The 20,658-nt window shown below is 42.4% G+C and overlaps 1 protein-coding gene across 1 annotated transcript; it reads right to left on the bottom strand.

Annotated features, from left to right (window-relative positions):
• Positions 1-482: 482 nt before the first annotated feature.
• Positions 483-15,286, bottom strand: LOC137378633 (probable G-protein coupled receptor 139). Its single transcript, XM_068048926.1, has 2 exons — positions 15,202-15,286; positions 483-1,375 (listed from the first exon to the last, which is right to left on the bottom strand). The coding sequence occupies exons 1-2, from the start codon at positions 15,284-15,286 to the stop codon at positions 483-485; spliced, it is 978 nt and encodes a 325-aa protein (XP_067905027.1).
• Positions 15,287-20,658: the final 5,372 nt, after the last annotated feature.

Genomic DNA, 20,658 nt, shown 5'->3' with positions numbered 1-20,658 from the left:
GAGTGGAGGAGATTTATTAGTATGGTAGCAGGGATGAGGGACTACATGTGGAGAGACTGGAGAAGCTGGGATTGTTGTTCTTGGAAGAAGTTAAGAGGAGATTTAATAAAGTTGTTCAAAATCATGAGTTCTGACAATGTGGAGGAAATGTTTGTACTGGCAGTAGCGTCAGGAAACAGAGGACACAGATTGAATGCAATTGGCAAAAGAACCAGAGGGGAAATGGGAATAAAAACATTTAGTAAGTGAGTTATGATCTGGAATGCACTTCCTGATAGGGTGGTGGAAGCAGAAACAATAGAAAATTTCAGAAGGGAATTGGATAAATATTGTAAGGGAATCAATGCTGAGCTGCTCGGAGCTCTGGGCTTTGGGCTCTGATATATTCCTGCTCCTCTGAGCTCTGAATTTAGCTCTGCTCATCGGGATATAACCTTATTTATGAGATGGAACTGAATTCTAATGCTGACAAATCTTTTTGTTCACTGTTTGATGAATCTGAGAATCATAGTGAAAGGATATTTCACAACCTTTTTCAGCTGCTCTCGGAATTTGCTCTGAGTCACTGTGTAGATACAAGTGTTTGTGCAGGTACTGAGGAGCTGGAGCAGGTATCCGATGGTATTTGCGTTGGGTGAAGGGGTACGGGAATCAGACATGAATGCAATTCGCTGATGCAGGTAACACGTAACATAGGTCATCCATAAAACAATAAAACTGCCTGAGATAGTGAAGAGTAAAATGATGGATTTTCTGCGTTTGTCCATCTCAGGGTCACTGGGACTCACTCTATCACTGTTCACCTGGAGTCTCCGGCGGACTCTACTAGCTATTAAAATGTGTCTGACGGTCAGAGTGTTGAGGAGCAAAAGCAAAACGAATGGGAGCAAAGGGGTTAGAAGGCGGTGAAGAATCTCGTATGCTGCCCAGAAGATTGAAGTGTAATACTCTGGTTTTGCGATGCAAAACCATTCCAAGTTATTGAAGATGTACTGAGCTTTAAATTTGAAGAACCAGGGAATACTTTCCAAACAGCTCAGTACAGGCACTGCTCCAATAATCACCCTTGCAGTTTTCTCAGTGCAATATTTAGTTTTCAGCTTCTGGCAACAAATGGCCACAAATCGATCAAAGGTGAAAGCAACTGTAAACCAGACAGAAATCTCCGTGGTGGCAACAATGAGCACCGTTACCAAACTACATACAGGAGTAATATCCAGGAAAGAAACTGGGAAATAAACAATAAGCCACCTCAGAATCACATCAGTCATGACAACCATGAGATCGGCCGCTGCCATGGCTACCAGGTAATGAGTGACACATTTGGAGAGACCGCAGTTTCCTCGAGACAGGATCACAATCGCCAGCAAGTTAACTGCAAAAAAAAACAAGGCGAGAAAAACTGGTGAAGTTAAAAGCATCAGTTAAACAGGACGTTCTGTTGAATTTTCTGCATCTCATATTTGAAAATGACATCTGATTGGACCAGTGTTTCCAGCAGGAAACGGTTTGTAAATTTAAAAAAAAAACATATTGTGAATCAATTGAGAGAAATAAAAGCAGCATTAATCTTAAAAACAGACATGAGTTCTGGCCATATGACCTCGGTCAGTGAGGGAGGAGGCCAATGGAGGAGGGCCTAGTGTCAATGGCATGGGGGCAAAGGAAGAGAGAGAGGTGGGAGGGCCTGGTGTTAACTGGGGCCTGGGGTCAGCCTGTTGTTAAACAAGAGAGGGGAAGGCAAGGGAAGAGGGCGGCTTACAGTTAACAGTGGTGGGGGGTGAGGGGGTAGTGGTGGTGGTGGGAGGGGGAGGTGATGGGGGAGGTCAAGAGGGGAGAATGAGGGGGGAGTACATGGTCTTAACTAGGCCAGGGATTGGGGGTAGATGGAAGAAGAGGAGTGCCTGGTCTTAACTGGGGAAGGAGAGCGAGAGTGGATGGCCTGTTGTTAACCCGTGATTGGGTGGAAGTGGGAGGTAGGAAGGTCTGGGAGGAGGGAGCTAATGATTAAGGTGCAACGATCTGTACTAATTCAGCACCTTCAAGTAAGCTCACAGCACAAGGAGGGAGGGAGGACATTTTTTCCCAGGCAGACCCTCAGGCCGTTTCATTACAGTCAACAGATCTTCAGAGGTCTACTTCACTTGGGGTGCAGAGTGTAACAGAGATGTCGCATGTCCAATCAACTGTATGTCATCTGCACATAGACCTTCCTGTGTTGTCTATAGAGCAGATTACTGGGGAGTTGATCTTTATCAACTGGGATAATATGCTCTTCATCCACGTGAATCTTGCTAACTTTGAGAATGTGAGAATCTGCCTGGGGTTTCTGATTCTAATTACATAGAATTTACAGCACAGAAATCGGCCATTCAGCCCAACTGGTCGATGCTGGTCTTTATATTCCATACAAAACATACGAACATAGATACACATTAGGAGCAGGAGTAGGCCACTCGGCCCTTCAAGCCTGCTCTGCCATTCATTAAGTTCATGGGTGAACTGATTACTCCACATTTCCACCTACCCGCGATAACCTTCCACGCCCTTGCTTGTCAAGAATCTATCTACCTCTGCCTTAAAAATATTCAAAGACTCTGCTTCTAATGGCTTTTGAGGAAGAGAATTCCAAAGACTCACGACCCTCTGAGAGAAAATAATTCTCCTCATCTCTGTCTTAAATGGGCGACCCCTTATTTTTAAACAGTGACCCCCAAATCTAAATTCTCCCACAAGGGGAAACATCCTTTCCACATCCACCCTGTCAAGACCCCTCAGGATCTTATCTGTTTCAATCAAGTTGCTTCTTACTCTTCTAAATTCCAGCAGACACAAGCCAAGTCTGAACAATCTTTCCTCGTAAGACAGCCCACCCATTCCAGGTATTAGTCTCGTAAACCTTCTTTGTACTGCCTCCAATGCATTTACATCCTTCCTTAAATAAGGAGCCCAGTACTGTACACAGTACTCCAGATGTGGTCTCACCAATACCTTGTATAGCTGAAGCATAACCTCCCTACATTTGTATTCAATTCCCCTCACGATTAACAATAACATTCTATTAGCTTTCCTAATTACATGCTGTACCTACATACTAACCTTATGAGATTCATGCACTAGGACACCCAGATCCCTCTGCATCTCAGAGCTCTGCAATCTCTCACCATTTCGAGAATATGCTTTTTTATTCTTCCTGCCAAACTGGGCAGTTTCACACTTGCCCACATTATACTCCATTTGCCAGGTCTTTGCCCACTCAGTTAACCTATCTATATCCGATTGTAGCCCCCTTATGTCCTCTTCATAATTTACTTTCCTACCTATGTGTCATCAGCAAATTGAGCAAAGATACCTTTGTTCCCTTCATTTAAGTCATTTATATCAGTTGTAAAAAATTGACGCCCCTGCACAGGTTCCTGTGGCACACCACTTGTTGCATCTTTCCAACCAGAAAATGACCCATTTATGCCTACTCTCTGTTTCCTGTTAGCTCGTCAACCTTCTATCCATGCCAATATATTACCCCCGACATCATTATTCAAGAAGGGTAGCTGGGATAAACCAGGCAATTACAGGCCAGTGAGTCTAACATCAGTGGTAGGAAAACTATTGCCAAAAATTTGTGAAGCACAGGATTAATCTCCACTTGGAGAGGCAGGGATTAATCAAGGATAGTCAGCACGGCTTTGTCAGGGGAAGATCATGTTTAACAAACTTGATTGAATTTTTCGAGGTGGTGATTAGATGTGTAGATGAGGGTAAAGCAGTTGACGTAGTCTACATGGACTTCAGTAAAGCTTTTGATAAGGCCCCGCATGGGAGGTTGGTTATGAAGGCAAGAGCCCATGGGATCCAAGGCAACTTGGCAAATTGGATCCAAAATTGACTTAGTGGCAGGAGGCAGAGGGTGATGATCAAGGGTTGCTTTTGTGAGTGGAAGCCTGTGACCTATGGTGTCCCACAGGGATCGGTGCTGGGACCCTTGCTGTTTGCAGTGTACATTAATGATTAGGACGTGAATATAGGAGGTATGATCAGTAAGTTCACAGATGACACAAAAATTGGTGGTGTCATAAATAGTGAGGCAGAAAGACATGGATTATAGGACGATTTCGATGGGCTGGTAAGATGGGCAGAGCAGTGGCAAATGAGAAGGGGCAGAGGGTACAAGGCTACGGTCCGAGTGCTGGAAAATGGGATTAAAATATATAGGTGCTTGATGGCCGGCACAGACACGATGGGCCAAAGGGCCGTGTTCCGTACTCTTTGTTTGTAACTCGATGACTCTATGACCATGAGCTTTTATTTTCTGCAATGACCTTTGATGTGGCACCTTATCAAATGCCTTCTGGAAATCTAAGTACAATACATCCACTGGTTCCCCTTTATCCACAGTACATGTAACTCCCTCAAAGAACTCAAATAAATTGGTTAAACCTGATTTCCCCTTCACAAAACCATGTTGACTCTGCCTGATTACCTTGAACTTTTCCACATGCCCTGTTGTAGCATCTTTAATAATAGCTTCTAACATTTTCCCTCAGACAGATGTTAAGCTAACTGGCCTGTAGTTTCCTGCTTTCTGTCTTCCTCCCTTTTTGAATAAAGGAGTTAAATTTGCTATTTTCCAATCAAACGGAACCTTCCCCAAATCTAGGGAATTTTGGAAAATTAAAACTAACGTATTAACTATCTCACTAAGCACTTCTTTTAACACCCTAGGATGAAGTCCATCAGGACTCGGGGACTTGTCAGCCCGCAGCTCCAACAATTTGTTCAGTACCACTTCCTTGGTGATTGTAATTTTATTGAGTTCCTCCCTCCCTTCCATTTCCTGATTGACAGCTAATACTGGGATAAAAACAAGAAATGCTGGAACCACTCGGCAGGTCTGGCAGCATCTGTGGAAAGAGAAGCTGAGTTAACGTTTTGGGTCAGTGACCCTTCTTCGGAACAGACAAATATTAAAAATGTCACAGGTTATAAGCAAGTGAGGTGGGGGTGGGGCAAGAGATAACAAAGGAGAAGGTGTAGATTGGACAAGGCCACATAGCTGACCAATAGGTCATGGAGCAAAGGCAAACAATATGTTAATGGTGTGTTGAAAGACAAAGCATTAGTACAGAAAAGGTGTTGATGAACTGAATATTGACCAGCAGCAAGTGCAAACATGAAAAAAAAACAGTGGGTAAGCAAACTAAGATGAAATGAAATAAATGCAAAAAAAGATTGTAAAAAATGTAAAAAAAGAAATAAGAAAAAACAACTAAAAATGAAAGTAAAATGGGGGGCTGTCATGCTCTGAAATTATTGAACTCAATGTTCAGTCCAGCAGGCTGCAGTGTGCCTAATCGGTAGATGAGATGCTGTTCCTTGAGCTTGCGTTGATGTTCACTAGAACACTGCAGCAATCCCAGGACACAGATTTGAGCATGAGAGCAGGGGGAAGTGTTGAAATGGCAAGCAACTGGAAGCTCAGGGTCCTGCTTGCGGACTGAGCGAAGGTGTTCCACAATGCGGTCTCCCAGTCTGCTCTTGGTCTCCCCAATGTAGAGGAGACCACATTGTGAGCAGCGAATACAGTATACTACATTGAAAGAAGTGCAAGTAAATCGCTGCTTCACCTGAAAGGAGTGTTTGGGGCCTGGGATAGTGAGGAGAGAGGAGGTAAATGGGCAGGTATTACACCTCCTGCGATTGCAGGGGAAGGTGCCATGGGACGGGGACGAGGTGGTGGGGGCAATGGAGGAGTGGACCAGGGTGTCGCGGAGGGAACGATCCCTTCGGAATGCTGACGGGAAGGGAGGGGAAGATGCGTTTGGTCGTGGCATCACGCTGGAGGTGGCGGAAATGGCGGAGGATGATCCTTTGGATATGGAGGCTGATGGGGTGGAAAGTGAGGACAAGGGGAACCCTGTCACGGTTCTGGGAGGGAGGGGAAGGGTTGAGGGCAGAGGTACGGGAAATGGGCTGGACACGGTCTGCCGGACACTCCGCAGTATTTTGCTTTTATTTTAGGTAATCCTGGGATGTTACTTGTGTCCTCTATAGTTGAAGACCGATGCAAAATATCTGATCAATTCATCTGCCCACTCCCACCCCTCTTTAGCTAACCCTATCGTCATATTCTTCTATTCTTTTCTCCCTCTTGTGATTATCTAGCTCCCTCTTCAATGCATCTATGCTATTTACCTCAACTACTCCCTTTGTTAGTGAGTTGCTGTCGATGTTTACACATTCGGGCGGCACAGTGGCACAGTGGTTAGCACCGCAGCCTCACAGCTCCAGCGACCCGGGTTCAATTCTGGGTACTGCCTGTGTGGAGTTTGCAAGTCCTCCCTGTGTCTGCGTGGGTTTCCTCCGGGTGCTCCGGTTTCCTCCCACATGCCAAAGACTTGCAGGTTGATAGGTTAATTGGCCATTATAAATTGCCCCTAGTATAGGTAGGTGGTAGGGAAATATAGGGACAGGTAGGGAACTGGTAGGAATATGGAATTAGTGTAGGATTAGTGTAAATGGGTGGTTGATGGTCGGCACAGACTCGGTGGGCCAAAGGGCCTGTTTCAGTGCTGCATCTCTAAACTAAACTAAAAAACAATTCAGTTGCCAATGTAATGTCTCAGATTCTGAAGCAATAAACATATATCGAGGATCCTCCCAGATTCCCAGTAAGGGCCTTCCTGACGAGGAGGCATTGAACTCAGTGTTGCTCCTCCACAATCCGTGCCTACACCTGCCTTTTGTCATTGCACTGGACAGAGGGGGAATAGAGAAGCTGCAAAGGTTACAAGTGTCAGGGACAAGCTGGATCACAGGAGTCTCAGCTCAATCTCCTGAAAGGCATTCACCACCTGCTCGCCAACAATGTTGTCTGCAGAATGAAATCTGAACTGAACCCTATGTCTGTTGAGTGTATTGAGGGGCTCAGATGCTTAGAGCAATTGTCTTTGATTTCATTTGGCCCTTTGGGAAGAACTGCTCACAGACAGGATACACTTAATGTCTGCTCCCTTTCTAACTTAGCGTTTCTCTCAGGAATTTCCTTTGTGCCATTCCACTCTGAAAGGGAGGGATTTCCTCTGCCATGTGCTGTTCCACACTCTCCACTTCTTCACCCTTTTCTTCCATCAGGATATATTCTGGTGAAACATTCTACCATTTGGTGTGGTGGTTGGTCCAGTGGAGGATTCCGTTCTCCGGGATCTTTCCTAGCACCACTGGAGACCTGGGATGGAGATTATTGGCCTTCAATCACCAACTGAGACAAGGCCTGGCTGTCCACTCTTTCCAGGGCCAGAAGAAAATCAATATTGACACATCTCATCCGTCTCTTTTTCTGTTACCTGAAGGAGTGCATCTCTATTTTTGATTGTATTTCATCCCTACTATGCTAATCCTAGGTCATCCAGTGTGCGAGGTGGGCAGCTGGAATGATCTTCTGAGCCTGGCAAAAGTCACCAGTTACAGGATGTGCAAGATTGTCAGGAATGATTTTGCTTCCTACTTGTACAGGCCTGGGATTGAACCCAAAACTTAACGTCCTTTCTGGCACAAACTCACACTGGTCAGTGAATCATGGATTCACAAGGGTTAGAATTATTAATAAAACAAAAAGTAATCTTACAAACGATATTGCTGCACTCTTACACCAGCTCCTGCTCATGTATCTTTCTTTTCTAATTCAGCTGTAGTTGTGGTAATTTATTCCACTGAATATTCTTTCAAACAACAATTTTTCATTTAGACAGTACCTTCAAATTAGGGAAATTCCTCAAAGCATAAGGAAAAAATTGACACTGAACCGAAAAGGAGAATATTAGGAGGGTTGACCAAAAGCTTTAGAGGTGGGTTTCAAGGAATGTTTAAGAGCAGAAGAAAGTGCAGAGGTGGGGGAGGGGAGTTCCAGAGCATGGGATCCAGGTAGCTGCAAGGATGGCCACCAGTGGTGGGGTGGAGTGAAGGGGTTCACAAGTGGACAGTTAGAGGAATGAGAGATCAGAGGGGGTTTTAGGGCTGGGGAAATTTATATAGAAATTTATAAGGGCGGCGCAGTGGTTAGCACCGCAGCCTCACAGCTCCAGCAACCCGGGTTCAATTCTGGGTACTGCCTGTGTGGAGTTTGCAAGTTCTCCCTGTGTCTGCGTGGGTCTCCTCCGGGTGCTCCGGTTTCCACCCACAGGCAAAAGACTTGCAGGTTGATAGGTGAATTGGTCGTTATAAAATTGCCACTAGTACAGGTAGGTGGTAGGGGAATATAGGGACAGGTGAGGATGTGGTAGGAATATGGGAATAGTGTACGATTCGTATAAATGGGTGGTTAATGGTCGGCACAGACTCGGTGGGCCGAAGGGCCTGATTCAGTGCTGTATCTCGAAATCTAAAATTCTACATCTAATTTAAAGAGAAGGAGGGGTGGGCTATGAAGGAATTTAAACAGGAGAAACAGAGGTTTAAATTGGAGACACTGGGGAAACCAGGAGCTAAATGAAGCTCAGTGAGCACAGGGTGAGTAGGAGTTTGTACTGGATAGGATAGGAGCAGCAGTGTATTAGATGGAGATGAATGGAGGTTAGAATGGGCAGAAAGAACATTACAAAGGAGGAGGTGTTGGAGGTTTGGAAGCGCATTAAGGTGGATAAATCCCCAGGGCCTGACCAGGTGTATCCTAGGATGCTATGGGAAGCAAGGGAGGAGATTGCTGGGGCCCTGGCAGATATTTATGTATCATCATTAGCCACAGGTGAGGTACTGGAAGACTGGAGGATAGCTAATATTGTGTCTTTATTTCAGAAGGGCAGCAGGGATAAGCCAGGGAACGACAGGCCGGTGAGCCTTACATCAGTGGTGGGAACGTTATTGGAAGGGATTCTGAGAGACAGGGTTTAAATGCATTTGGAAAGGCAAGGTCTGATTAGTGATAGTCAGCATGGCTTTGTGCATGGGAAATCATGTCTCATGAATTTGATTGAATTTTTTGAGGAGGTGACCAAGAGGATTGACGAGGGCAGGGCGATGGACGTTGTCTACATGGACTTTAGCAAGGCCTTTGACAAGGTCCTGCATGGTAGGCTGGTCCAGAAGGTTCGAACACATGGGATCCAGGGTGAGCTAGCAAATTGGATACCAAATTGGCTTGGTGACAGGAGGCAGAGGGTGGTAGTGGAGGGTTGTTTTTCAGATTGGAGGCCGGTGACCTGTGGTGTGCCGCAGGGATTAGTGCTGTGTCCTCTGTTGTTTGTCATATATATTAATGACTTGGATGTGAATTTAGGGGGCATGATCAGTCAGTTTGCAGATTACACCAAAATTGGTAGTACAGTGGACAGAGAAGAAAGTTGTCTAAGGTTACAACAGGATATACATAAACTGGGAAAGTGGGCAAGGGATTGGCAAATGGAATTTAACGCAGACAAGTGTGAAGTGATGCATTTTGGGAAGTTAAACCAGGGCAGGACATATACAGTGAATGGCAGGGCCCTGGGGAGTGTCGTTGGTGTCTACCTTGGGTGCAGGTACATAGTTCCCTGAAAGTGGCAACACAGGTAGGCAGGCTGGTGAAGAAGGTGTGTGGCATGCTTGCCTTCATTAGCCTAGGCATTGAATACAAGAGCTGGGACATCATGTTACAATTGTACATAGCGTTGGTTAGGCCGCATTTGGAGCGCTGTGCGCAGTTCTGGTCGCCACACTAAAGGAAAGATGTGATTAAGCTGGAGAGGTACTTGAATGAGAAAGGCATAGAGGGATATGGAATTAGTGCAGGCAGGTGGGATGAGTATAGAGAGGCATTATGGACGCGATGGGCCGAAGGGCCTGTTTCTATGCTGTACAACTCTCTGACTCTAAAGACCATTTGCTCCACCTTCAATTCCAACATCCAGTAAAACCCCATAATGTGTCCGCACAATACAATATTCAGTAGTTTCTCACATGCTCCCGGGTTTCTGTTCCAGTATCGAGACCAAATCTATAGCTTGATGACTTTTGGTGTGAAGAACTTCCTGAAATCTGACCCACTGTCATGGTTTGGTCTGAAATAGTGCCCAGAATGTTCATTGTTGTAGACTTTTTACATCGGAAAATACATCTTTCAGTCACTCCTTTCAAGGCTGAAAAAGCCAGGTTTTTCTACTTTTCCTTCACAACTTGTTCTCTGTGCCCAGAGATCTTCTGGCTGTTCTCTAAACTGGTTCCTTTTCTACTCAGGATCAGAACTAGAGTGAGAGAGTGCTCAGTTTGAGCATTGCTCCTTCATTTTGATTCCAATGTTGTCAATACATGACTCTGTATTCAATTTATTTGGTTTAGTATTACTGCACCGTGATCTTGATAACTGGCCAGCGGGTTCTCTAACACTTTGGGATTATGTTTGACAAATACATCACCATTTCTGAAGTAAACATGTTTTCATAGCATCATCTTTGAAGGGCTATCCAATTAGTCCTGCTCTTTTCCCATAACCCTGCAATCTTTTCCCATTCAAGTATTTATCCAGTTCCTTTTATTATTGAATCTGCCCTTTCAGGCAATGCCTTCCAGATCACAACATCTTGCTGTATAAAAGGTGACCTCATGCTACCTCTGGTTCTTTTGCCAATGATCTTAAATCTGTGTCCTCTGGTTACTAAACATTAACCCACTGGTAACAGTTTCTCCTTATTTAATCTATCAAAACCCTTCATCATTTTGAATGCCTTGATCAAATTTCCTCTTAAAATTCTCTGCTCCAAGGACAAGCCAGCTTTTCCTGTCTCTCCAAGTAACTGACATCATTCATTCCTGGTACCATTCTGGTATATTTTCTCTGCACCTTCTCTAAATGCGTGGCTTTATTTCTAAAATGTGTTGCACAGAATTGGCCAGAATACTCCAGCACAGGCCTAACCGGTGTTTCATCAATGTTTAGCAAAGTGTCCATGCTTATTTCCTCTATTCCATTATTAGTAAAGCCAAGAAACCCATATGCCTCTGTAACAGCCTTCTCAACTTGCCCTGCTATCTTCAAAACTTTGTGTACATACCTCTTCAAGTCTCACTTCCTGAACCCCCTTTAAAATTGTACCATGCCCTTCATATTGTCAGCCCTCGTTCTTTCTACCAAAATTAATAAACTTATACTACAGTGCATTAAATTTCATCGGCCATGTGTCTGCCCATTTCACCAGTATGAGTCCTGAAGTCCGTCATTATACGAACATATGAATTAGGAGCAGAAGTAGGCCATTCAGCCCCTCGAGCCTGCTCCACCGTTCCAAAAGATCCTGGCTGATCTGTTGGCGTTTGGAATTCCACACTCCCATCTACCCCCAATAACCATTGATGACATTGCCTAACAAGAATCTGCCTAGCTCCGCCTTAAATATATTCAATGACACCACCTCACTACTTTCTGAAACAGAGAGTTTCAAAGTCGCACAACCCTCTGAGATAAAAAAAAAATTCTCCTCATCTCTGTCCTAAAAGGGTGACCACTAACTTTAAAACAGCCCTAGTTCCAGACTCACACACAAGAGGAAACATCCTCTCTACATCCACCTTGTCAAGACACTTCAGGATCTTATAAATTTCAATCAAGTCTCCCCTCACTCTACTAAACTCCAGTGAAATCAAGCCCAGTCTGTCCAATATTTCCTCATAAGACAACCTTCTCATTCCAGGTATCAATCCAGTAAACCTCCTCTGAACTGTCTCCAATGCATTCACATCCTTCCTTCAATCAGGAGACCAAAACTGCACACAGTATTCAAGATGTGGTCTCACCAATGTTCTGTATACTGAAGCATAATATCCTTACTTTTATTCTCAATTCCTCTCATAAGCAAGGATAGCTTTCCATTAGCCTTCTTTCTTACCAGCTGTACCTGCATACTAATTTTTTGTAACTCATGCACGAGAAAACCTAGATCCCCTCGCACCTCAGAATTCTGAAGTCATTCTCCATTTAAATAATCCTCTGCTTTTTTATTCTTCCTGCCGAAGTGAACAACTTCACATTTTCTCACATTATGCTCCATCTTCCAGATCCTTGCCCACTCACTCAGCCTATCTATATCACTCTACAACCTCCTTTTGACCTCTTCACAACATACTTTCCTAACTATTTTTGTGTCATCTTCAAATGTAGCTCCTATGCCATCAGTTCCCTCATCTAAGTCATTAATATCAATTATAAAATGTTGAGGCCTCAGCACAGACCCCTGTTTTCTCCAGCCAGCCAATCTTTTTTTCTGTGCTGCTATGTTAGCCCCTACACCATGAGCTCCTACATTACACATAAACCTTTTATGTGGCACCTTGCTAAATGCCGTCTGGAAATCCAAGTACAGTACGTCAATGGGCTCCCCTTTATCCACAGTACATGTCACTTCTTCAAAGAACTCCAACAAATTGGTTAAACATGATTTCCCTTTCACAAAACCCTGCTGACTATTTCCGATTACCTTGAGTTTTTGTAAGTACCCAGCTACAAACTCCTTAATGACTGATTATCACACCTTCTCCACAACAGACAGCAAGCTAACTGGCCATTAGTTACAGGTTTTCTGCTTCCCCCACTTCCTGAATAAAGGGGCTTTCCAGTCTGATGACACCTTTCCAGAATCTAGCGAATTTTGCAAAATTAACATTAACGCACCTACTACCTCATTAGCCATCTCTTTTAAGACCCGAGGATGAAATCGATCAGGACCCAGGCCCGCAGCTCCACAAGAAAGGGGTCAGTGACCTTCCAAATATCTTTGGTCAGTGCCACTTCTCTGGTGATTGTAATTTCACCAAGTTCCTCTCATCCTTCCACTTCCTGATATACAGCTATTACTGGAATGTATTTTGTATCCTCTATAGAGAAGACAGAAGCAAAATATTAGTTCATTGCATCCGCCATTTCCTTATTACCTACTATTAACTCCCCATTCTCACTCTCTAGAGGACCAACTCTTACTTTACTTACTCTTTTCCTTTGTAAATACCTGTAGAAACTCTTGCTATCCATTTTTACATTTCTAGCTAGCTTCCTCTCATACTCTAATTTCTTTCTCCTAATTAACCTTTTAGTCATTCTCTGCCATTCTTCATATTCTGACCAATCATCTGAACTGCCACTCATTTTTGTGCAATTACATGCTTTTTCCTTAAGTTTGATGCTTTCCTTAACTCCTTTAGTTAACGACGGATGGCAGGTCCTCTCGCGAGAATTTTTCTTTATGGTAGGAATATAATTATTCTGAGTATTCTGAAATATCCCCTTAAATGTCTGCCACTGCTTCGCTATTGATCTATCAACCCAGTTCACATCATCTTGCTCAGCTTTCATGCCCACATAGTTACCCATATTCAAGTTTGAAGTACTAGTCTCAGACCCACACTTGTCTCTTTCCAACTAGATGTAAAATTCAATCATATTGTGGTTGCTTCTACTTTTACTCTGATGTCATTAATTAATCCTGTCACCTTACGCAATACCAAGTCTAATATAACCTGATCTTTGGTTGGTTGCAGAACCCGCTGTGGTGCTCTGAGAAACTGTCTTGAAAGCATTCTATGAACTCCTCATCCAGGCTAATATTGTCAATCTGATTTTTCCAGTTTATATGTAGATTAAATTCACCCATGATTATTGCCATCCCATTTTCACAAGCACTTAATATTTCTTCTTGTACACTTCATCCTGCATTGTGATTACTGTTCAGGGGCCTGTAGACACTCCCACTGGTGACTTCTTTCCCGTACTATTCCTCATCTCCACCAAAACTGATTCTACATCCTGATCTCCTGAACTAAGGCCCAAGGTCCTATTATCCTATTGTTTACTACATTTTCAAGTTGTGTGTCACCTGGAAGCTTTGAAATGATGCCCTATATATTCAACACAATGTCATTAACATATATCAAAAAGAGCAGTTCTCCCAACACTGACTCCAAGTGTCAACCACTGTATATCTCCTTCTAGTCTGAAAAATAAATGTCCACCACAACTCTCTGCTTTCTGTCTCTGAGCCAATTTCATAGTGACACAGCCACTTTCCTTTTAATCCCATGGACGACAGTTTTGCTAACAAGTCTTTAATAAGTGAAGAATTTTGTCAACCACCTATCTAAAATACATGTACATAACATCAACTGTGCTACTTTCATCCTTTGCTCCAACAAAGTCAATTAAGTTTGTTTTCTGCCTATTTGAAATGCATTACACTTATTACTTGACATAGATCATTGTTGAGCCCAGAACATGTCTTGCCCATAAATCTCCAGTCATCTCCTTTCAGGCTCACGTTCCCCTTTCCCCTTTACAATCTACTCAATGACCTCCTAAGCATCTGCGAAAAGAGCAGGAAGAGGAAGTGAGGCAACACATGAGGTCAAGCATCTCACAATGGATTCCACGATCATTATTATTATTAGAATCATATTAAACAAATACCATATCTGCAGTGTATACACACTGAAAACAGACTGCAGATGAAGATGTAATGAAGATATCAGACACAGTGCCACATTATCAGACCTCCAGAAATAAAACAGTCAAAATGTAAAGACATCGGTAGCTTCGGTTTTGCAGCATTATTCACCCCAACTCAGCCAAATTACGTTCAGTGCAAAATAGGATTTGCATGATCTTTTGTGTTAGCTTAAAAATATTACGCTAGATACTGGTAATGTCCACAAAACTGTCCACGTTTCCAGATCTAATCCATCACCATGGACAATTTTCACCAATTGTGCCTATTTATGAGCCTTCAAGGAGGCTCCTAAAATTAAGCTGTTTTGTTTAGGCACAAGGATACCAAAAGGCATGTTTTTAAATCATTTAAACATTACTTTTTTATTACTAAGAAACTGACTATTGTATATCAATGGAACAAGTAAACAGTTCTGTACAGCTTTTCAAATTCATTTTCAATTATTTAAATCTTAGATTTCAAATGCTTATTTTTTGCGTTAAATCCATTTTCAACTGTATTAATAAAGCTGCACGAGATTATCACTCTTAAATATATCAAGAAATATCTTTAATGCACTCCAAAATGCTGACCGATCGTGCTGGTTCATGGCAGATTTTATTTTCAGAGACATTCAAATGAGTTTGAACATAACTTGAGGAAAAAAGCATTTCTCAAAACTAGCGCAATTTGCACTCAGATCGCAGAAACACCACCAATGACACAACAAGGAACAGATATTAGGAACTTATTAGTAACTTACTGGGCACTCCAATGGTACCAAGCACAGGACAATAAATGATCTCAACATCAGCGAGTGTCGGTATTAAATTGAACAAATATTTCATGCTCAGTTTAAAGCAAGAACTCCAACTTTAACTGAAACTGTGATCATCTAAAGGAGCCTTTATACATACACAACAAATCGTCCAGGGACATAATTAGGTTGGGTGATCATTGATATTGCTTACAGTCATTTGAACAAACAGATCTGAGAGAGGCAAACAGCATTAGCATCGAGTAGTTCAGAAGTAGGAGGGATAAGACAGGGTATTGGGGGGGGGTGCGGTTTGGGGCATAGAGGAATGTGTGATATCTAAAATTGGTCTGTCGTGCAGGTGTGTACGTACCTGCAGTGTGGTCAATGAGGTTGGAGGGCTGCAGGCTCAAGTAGCTACATGGGATTATGGTAATATGGTAATAATGGAAAAGATAAACTCACACTCTCAATTTGTCTGACTGTCTTTTTGCAAACCGTACACCCGAATGAGTAACTCCACCCCACCCCTAACTTCTACTTAAATAATAAACTTTGATCCATGTTATGTTTATGCTCATCAAATAGAGGAATATGAATCTTCAGAAATCAGTTTAATTCTGGTCATTTAACGTCAGCATTAGGTCTGCTGAGGTCAGGTGTTTTAGAGGGAGATGTGCATGTAAATGGACTTTATTCTGCTTGAATCTTCAAAGACCACCACAACTGTTCCAAAGTAATATAGTATTATTATCATTATTACTTTTATCAACATGAAAAAAGGAAATTAAAATTAAAGAAATGTGACCAATTTGGGAGCAAAAAGGGAATCAGCTTTCGAGCAGAGAACATGGAAGAGGTAATAAGTACTTTATTAATCTGTCCTCAGAAAACAAGAAGATGCTGCTGCCAAAATCCGAGAATAATGGGGTGGGAGTAGAGAAATTGGATATGGTAAACTGTATGAAAAGAATAAGAACATAAGAAATAGGAGCAGGAGTAGGCCATTCGGCCCCTCGAACCTGCTTCACCATTCAAGAAGATCATGTATGATCTGATTTTTGCCTTAACTCCACTACCTGCCCCCCATAACCCTTGATTCCCTTGTCAATCGAGAATATGTCTAAGTCAGTCTTGAACATATTCAATGATCCAGCCTCACTTGCTCACTGTGGAAGAGAATTCCAAAAACTAATGACCCTCTCGGAGAAGAAATTCCTCCTCATCGCCATCTTCAATGGGAGTCCCCTAATTTGTAAATTGTGCCCTCTTGTTCTAGTTTCTCCCACAAAGGGAAACATCCTCTCTGCATCTACCCTGTCCAGCCCCTTCAGAATCTTGTATGGTTCAGTAAGATCACCTCTCGATCTTCTAAACCCCAATGACTATTGGCCGAACCTGCTCAAACTTTCCTCATAAGCCAAACCCTTTGTCCCAGGAATCAGTATAGTGAACCTCTCTGGTCTGCTTCCAATGCAAGTATGTCCCTCCTTAAATAAGGTGACTTACACAGTACTCTAGGTGCAGTCTCACAAATGCCCCTTTGTGTTGCAGCAAGATGTCCCTACTTTTATATTCCTCTTGCAGTAGGGGCGAATCTCCCATTTGCCTTCATAACTACTTGCTGTTTCTGCATCCTGACTTTTTGTGATTCATGTACAAGGACCTCCAGGGTCCCTCGGTACATCAGCACTCTGCAGTCTTCATGCATTGAAATAATATTCTGCTTTTCTATTTTTCCTGCCAAAGCGGACAAACTCGCATTTTTCCACATTATACTCCATCTACAATTTTTTCCCCATTCACTTAACCTGTTGTTACGACCGACTGCTCCAGTCAAAGCCCCCAATCAAAATATGAAACTCTGATTGTCCAGGGTCCCGCCCCTCCACAGATCGCCTAACATATCATCTTAACCTTTTCAAAACAAAGAAAGACCCAGCCAAATTGTACCATCTATTAACCCCCAAATGAGGCTAACCAAACTGGGTGTCTTTAAATCAACAAATTAACCGTTTAATTAGAAAAAATTAAATTCTTAAATGCTACAAAGATATAAACAACATTTAAAATAGAAAAAAATTAGAGTCCTTTCAGATTTATGCTCCTGCCAGAGGTGAAAAAAGTCCAAGCAATTTTCCCGGGTCCAGTGAGGAAAGGAAAACAGTCCAACACCCAAAGTTTCAAACTCCTCCTTCTTCCAGCGATGACCACAGTAGATCAGCAACTTGCAACCACTTTCAATAGAATCAATTTGGCTTTAGAATTTTTGAGGGATAAGAGATTGTCACAGTCCCGCATCTCTTCCTTCAGTTCAAATTATCAGAGATCTCTGTTTTGGCTTGACTATTTAGAATTTTGATTGAGAATAATAAATAAACAGACTAAATTCTCTTCCTTCAGTTTAAATGGTCTGAGAGCGCTGTTTTCAGGTGCTAACACACAGCTGTCTGTCTGTGTCCTCTCTTCGAACAATCTGTTTGCACTATAAGTCTGTTCAAAATTAAATTGTAACAAATGCTCAGTCCGAGTGGCTGTATCCAAGGTAACGAGAATGCATCCTTTGAATTGCAGTCTCTGAATGGCTGTATCCAAGGCAATGAATGCATTCTTTGGCTCAGCCTTCAGAGCATGCTGCCTTAAAGCAGTACGGTTCTTTTTCCTGCCTTAAAGGCTCACCGCATTCTTCCTGGAAAAAAAGCTACAGGATCATAACACTATCTATATCCCTTTGCAGACATTTTGTATCCTCCTCACAACTTGCTTTCCTAGCTACATTCATATCACCAGCAAATATGGCTGCAATACAGTCGGTTCCTTCAGTCAAGTCATTAATGTAGATAGTAAATAGTTGAGGCCCAAGTCACTGATCTCTGTGGCACTCCACTAATTATAGTTTGCCATCCTGAAAATGACCCATATATCTCGACACTCTGTTTCCTGTTAGTTAACCAGTCCTCTATCCATGCTAACAACATGAGTTCTTACCTTGTGTAATAACCTTTTATGTGGCACCCTGTGGGATGCTTTCTGTAAATCCAAATACACTGCATTCACTGGTTCCCCTTTATCCACCCTGCTTGTTACATCCTCAAAGAACTCTAATAAATTTGTCAAACACAATTTTCCTTTCACAAAACCATATTGACTCTGCCTGATTGTGTTGTAAATTTCTAGTTGTCATGGTACTACCTCTTTAATAATGGATTCTAGCATTTCCCCAATGATAGATGTTAGGCTAATGGCCTAAACATTCCAGCTTTCTGACTCCTTCCTTTCTGAACAGAGGTGTTACATTTGAGGTTTTCCAATTCATTGGGACCTTTCCAGAACCTAGGGAGTTTTCAATGATTACAAGCAGTGCATCTACTATCTCTGCAGTCACGTCCTTGAAGACACTTGGATGTAGGCCATCAGGTCCAGGGGTATTGTTAGCCTTTAATCCCATTAGTATTCCCATTACTTCATCTCTAGTGATGTGATAATTTGAAGTTCCTCCCTCCTTTTGCCTCCTGATTTTCTGCTATTCTTGAGATGCTTTTTGTGTCTTCTCCGATGAAGACAGTTACAAAATACTTGTTCAAATCCTCTGCCATTTTCTCATTTCCCTTTATTAATTCCACAGTCTCACCCTCCAATAGAGCTATGTTCACTTTGGCAACTCTTTTCCTTTTTATATATTTGTAGAAGCTTTTACTGTCTGTTTTTATGTTTCTTGCTTGCTTTTTCTCATCCGTCAGTTTCTCCATCCTCATTTTTTTTTAGTCATTCTTTGCTGGTTTCTAAATTTTTTCACTATCTTCTGGCCTACCATTAATCTTTGCAGCATTGCATCACTTGACTTTCAATTTGATACCATCCTTAACTTCCTTCGCCACGGATAGTGCATACTTTCGGTAGTCATTCTTTCTCAATAGAATGTATCTTTGTATAGAGTTATGGAATATCTCCTTTAACATCTGCCACTGCTTTGCTAATATCTTACCTTTTAACCTATTTACCCAGGCCACTTTAGCCAATTCAGTCTTCATACCCTTGTAATTGCCTTTATTTAAGTTTAAGATGCGCGTTATGGCCGACATTTCTCTCTCAAATCCAATGTGAAATTCTATCATATTATGATCAGTCCTGCCTACAAGATCCTTTACTAGGAGGTCTCTAATTACACATACAGAAATAGGAATTAGGAGCAGGAGTGAGCCACTCAGCCCCTTGAGCCTGCTCTGCTATTCAACAAGTTCATGGCTCATCTGATTGTAACCTCGCCTCCACATTCCCGCCTACCCCCAATAACTTTCCACCTCCTTGCTTATCAAGAATCAATCTACCTCTGCCTAAAAAACTTTCAAAAACTCTGCTTCCACTGCCTTTTGAGGAAGAGAGTCCCAAAGGCTCGTGACCCTCAGAGAAAAAAAAAATCTTCTCACCTCTGTCTTAAATGGGACAACACTTATTTTTAAACAGTGACCCCTAGTTCTAGATTCCCCACAAGGGGAAACATCCTTTCTGCATCCACCCTGTCAAGACCCCTCAGGATCCTATATGGTTCAATCAAGTTGCCTCTCACTCTTCCAAACTCCAGTGCATATAAACCTAGTCTGTCCAACCTGTCCTCATAAGGCAACCCGCCCATTCCAGGTATTTGTCTAGTAAACCTTCTTGAACTGCTTCCAATGCATTTACATACTTCTTTAAATAAGGAGACCAGTACTGTGCACAGTAGTCCAAATGTGGTCTCAACAATGCCCTGCATAACTGAAGCATAACCTCCCTACTTTTGCTTTCAATTGCCCTTGCAATAAACAATAACATTCTATTAGCTTTCCAAATTACTTGCTGCATCTGCATACTGACCTTTTGTAATTCATGCACGAGGACACCCAGATCCCTCTGCATCTCAGAGTTCTGCAATCTCTCACACTTTAGATAACATGCTTCTTTGTTATTCTTCCTCCAAAAATGGACAATTTCACATTTTCCCACCTTATACTCCATTTGCCAGATCTTTGACCACTCACTTAACCAATCTATATCCCTTTTTAGCCTCCTTATGTCTTCTTCATAACTTACTTTCCTCCCTATCTGTGTGTCATCAGCACATTTAGCAACCATACCTTCCGTCCCTTCATCCAAGTCATTTATATAAATGTAAAACGTTGAGGCCCCAGCACTGATCCCTGCGGCATACCACTCGTTACCTCTTAACAACCAGAAAATGAACCATTTATGCCTACTCACTGTTTCCTGTTGGCTCGCTATTCATCCATCCATGCCAATATGTTACCCGCTGCACCATGAGCTTTTATTTTCTGCAAGAACCTATGATGTGGCACCTTATCAAATGCCTTCTGGAAATCTAAGTACAGTACATCCATGAGTTCCCCTTTATCCACAGCACATACTACTTCTTCAAAGAACTCTAATAAATTGGTTAAACATGGTTTCCCTTTCACAAAACCATGT

The sequence above is a fragment of the Heterodontus francisci genome, chromosome 17, assembly GCF_036365525.1.
Source record: "Heterodontus francisci isolate sHetFra1 chromosome 17, sHetFra1.hap1, whole genome shotgun sequence".
Classification (NCBI taxonomy): Eukaryota; Metazoa; Chordata; class Chondrichthyes; order Heterodontiformes; family Heterodontidae; genus Heterodontus; species Heterodontus francisci.
This window is presented reverse-complemented; position numbering and strand designations above follow the sequence as displayed.

Coding starts and splice junctions, on each gene's coding strand:
- LOC137378633 (XM_068048926.1), bottom strand. CDS start 15,286: ATGAAATATTTGTTCAATTTAATACCGACACTCGCTGATGTTGAGATC. Junction 1,376..15,201: donor TGGTACCATTGGAGTGCCCA/GTAAGTTACTAA, acceptor TTTTTTTTGCAG/TTAACTTGCTGGCGATTGTG.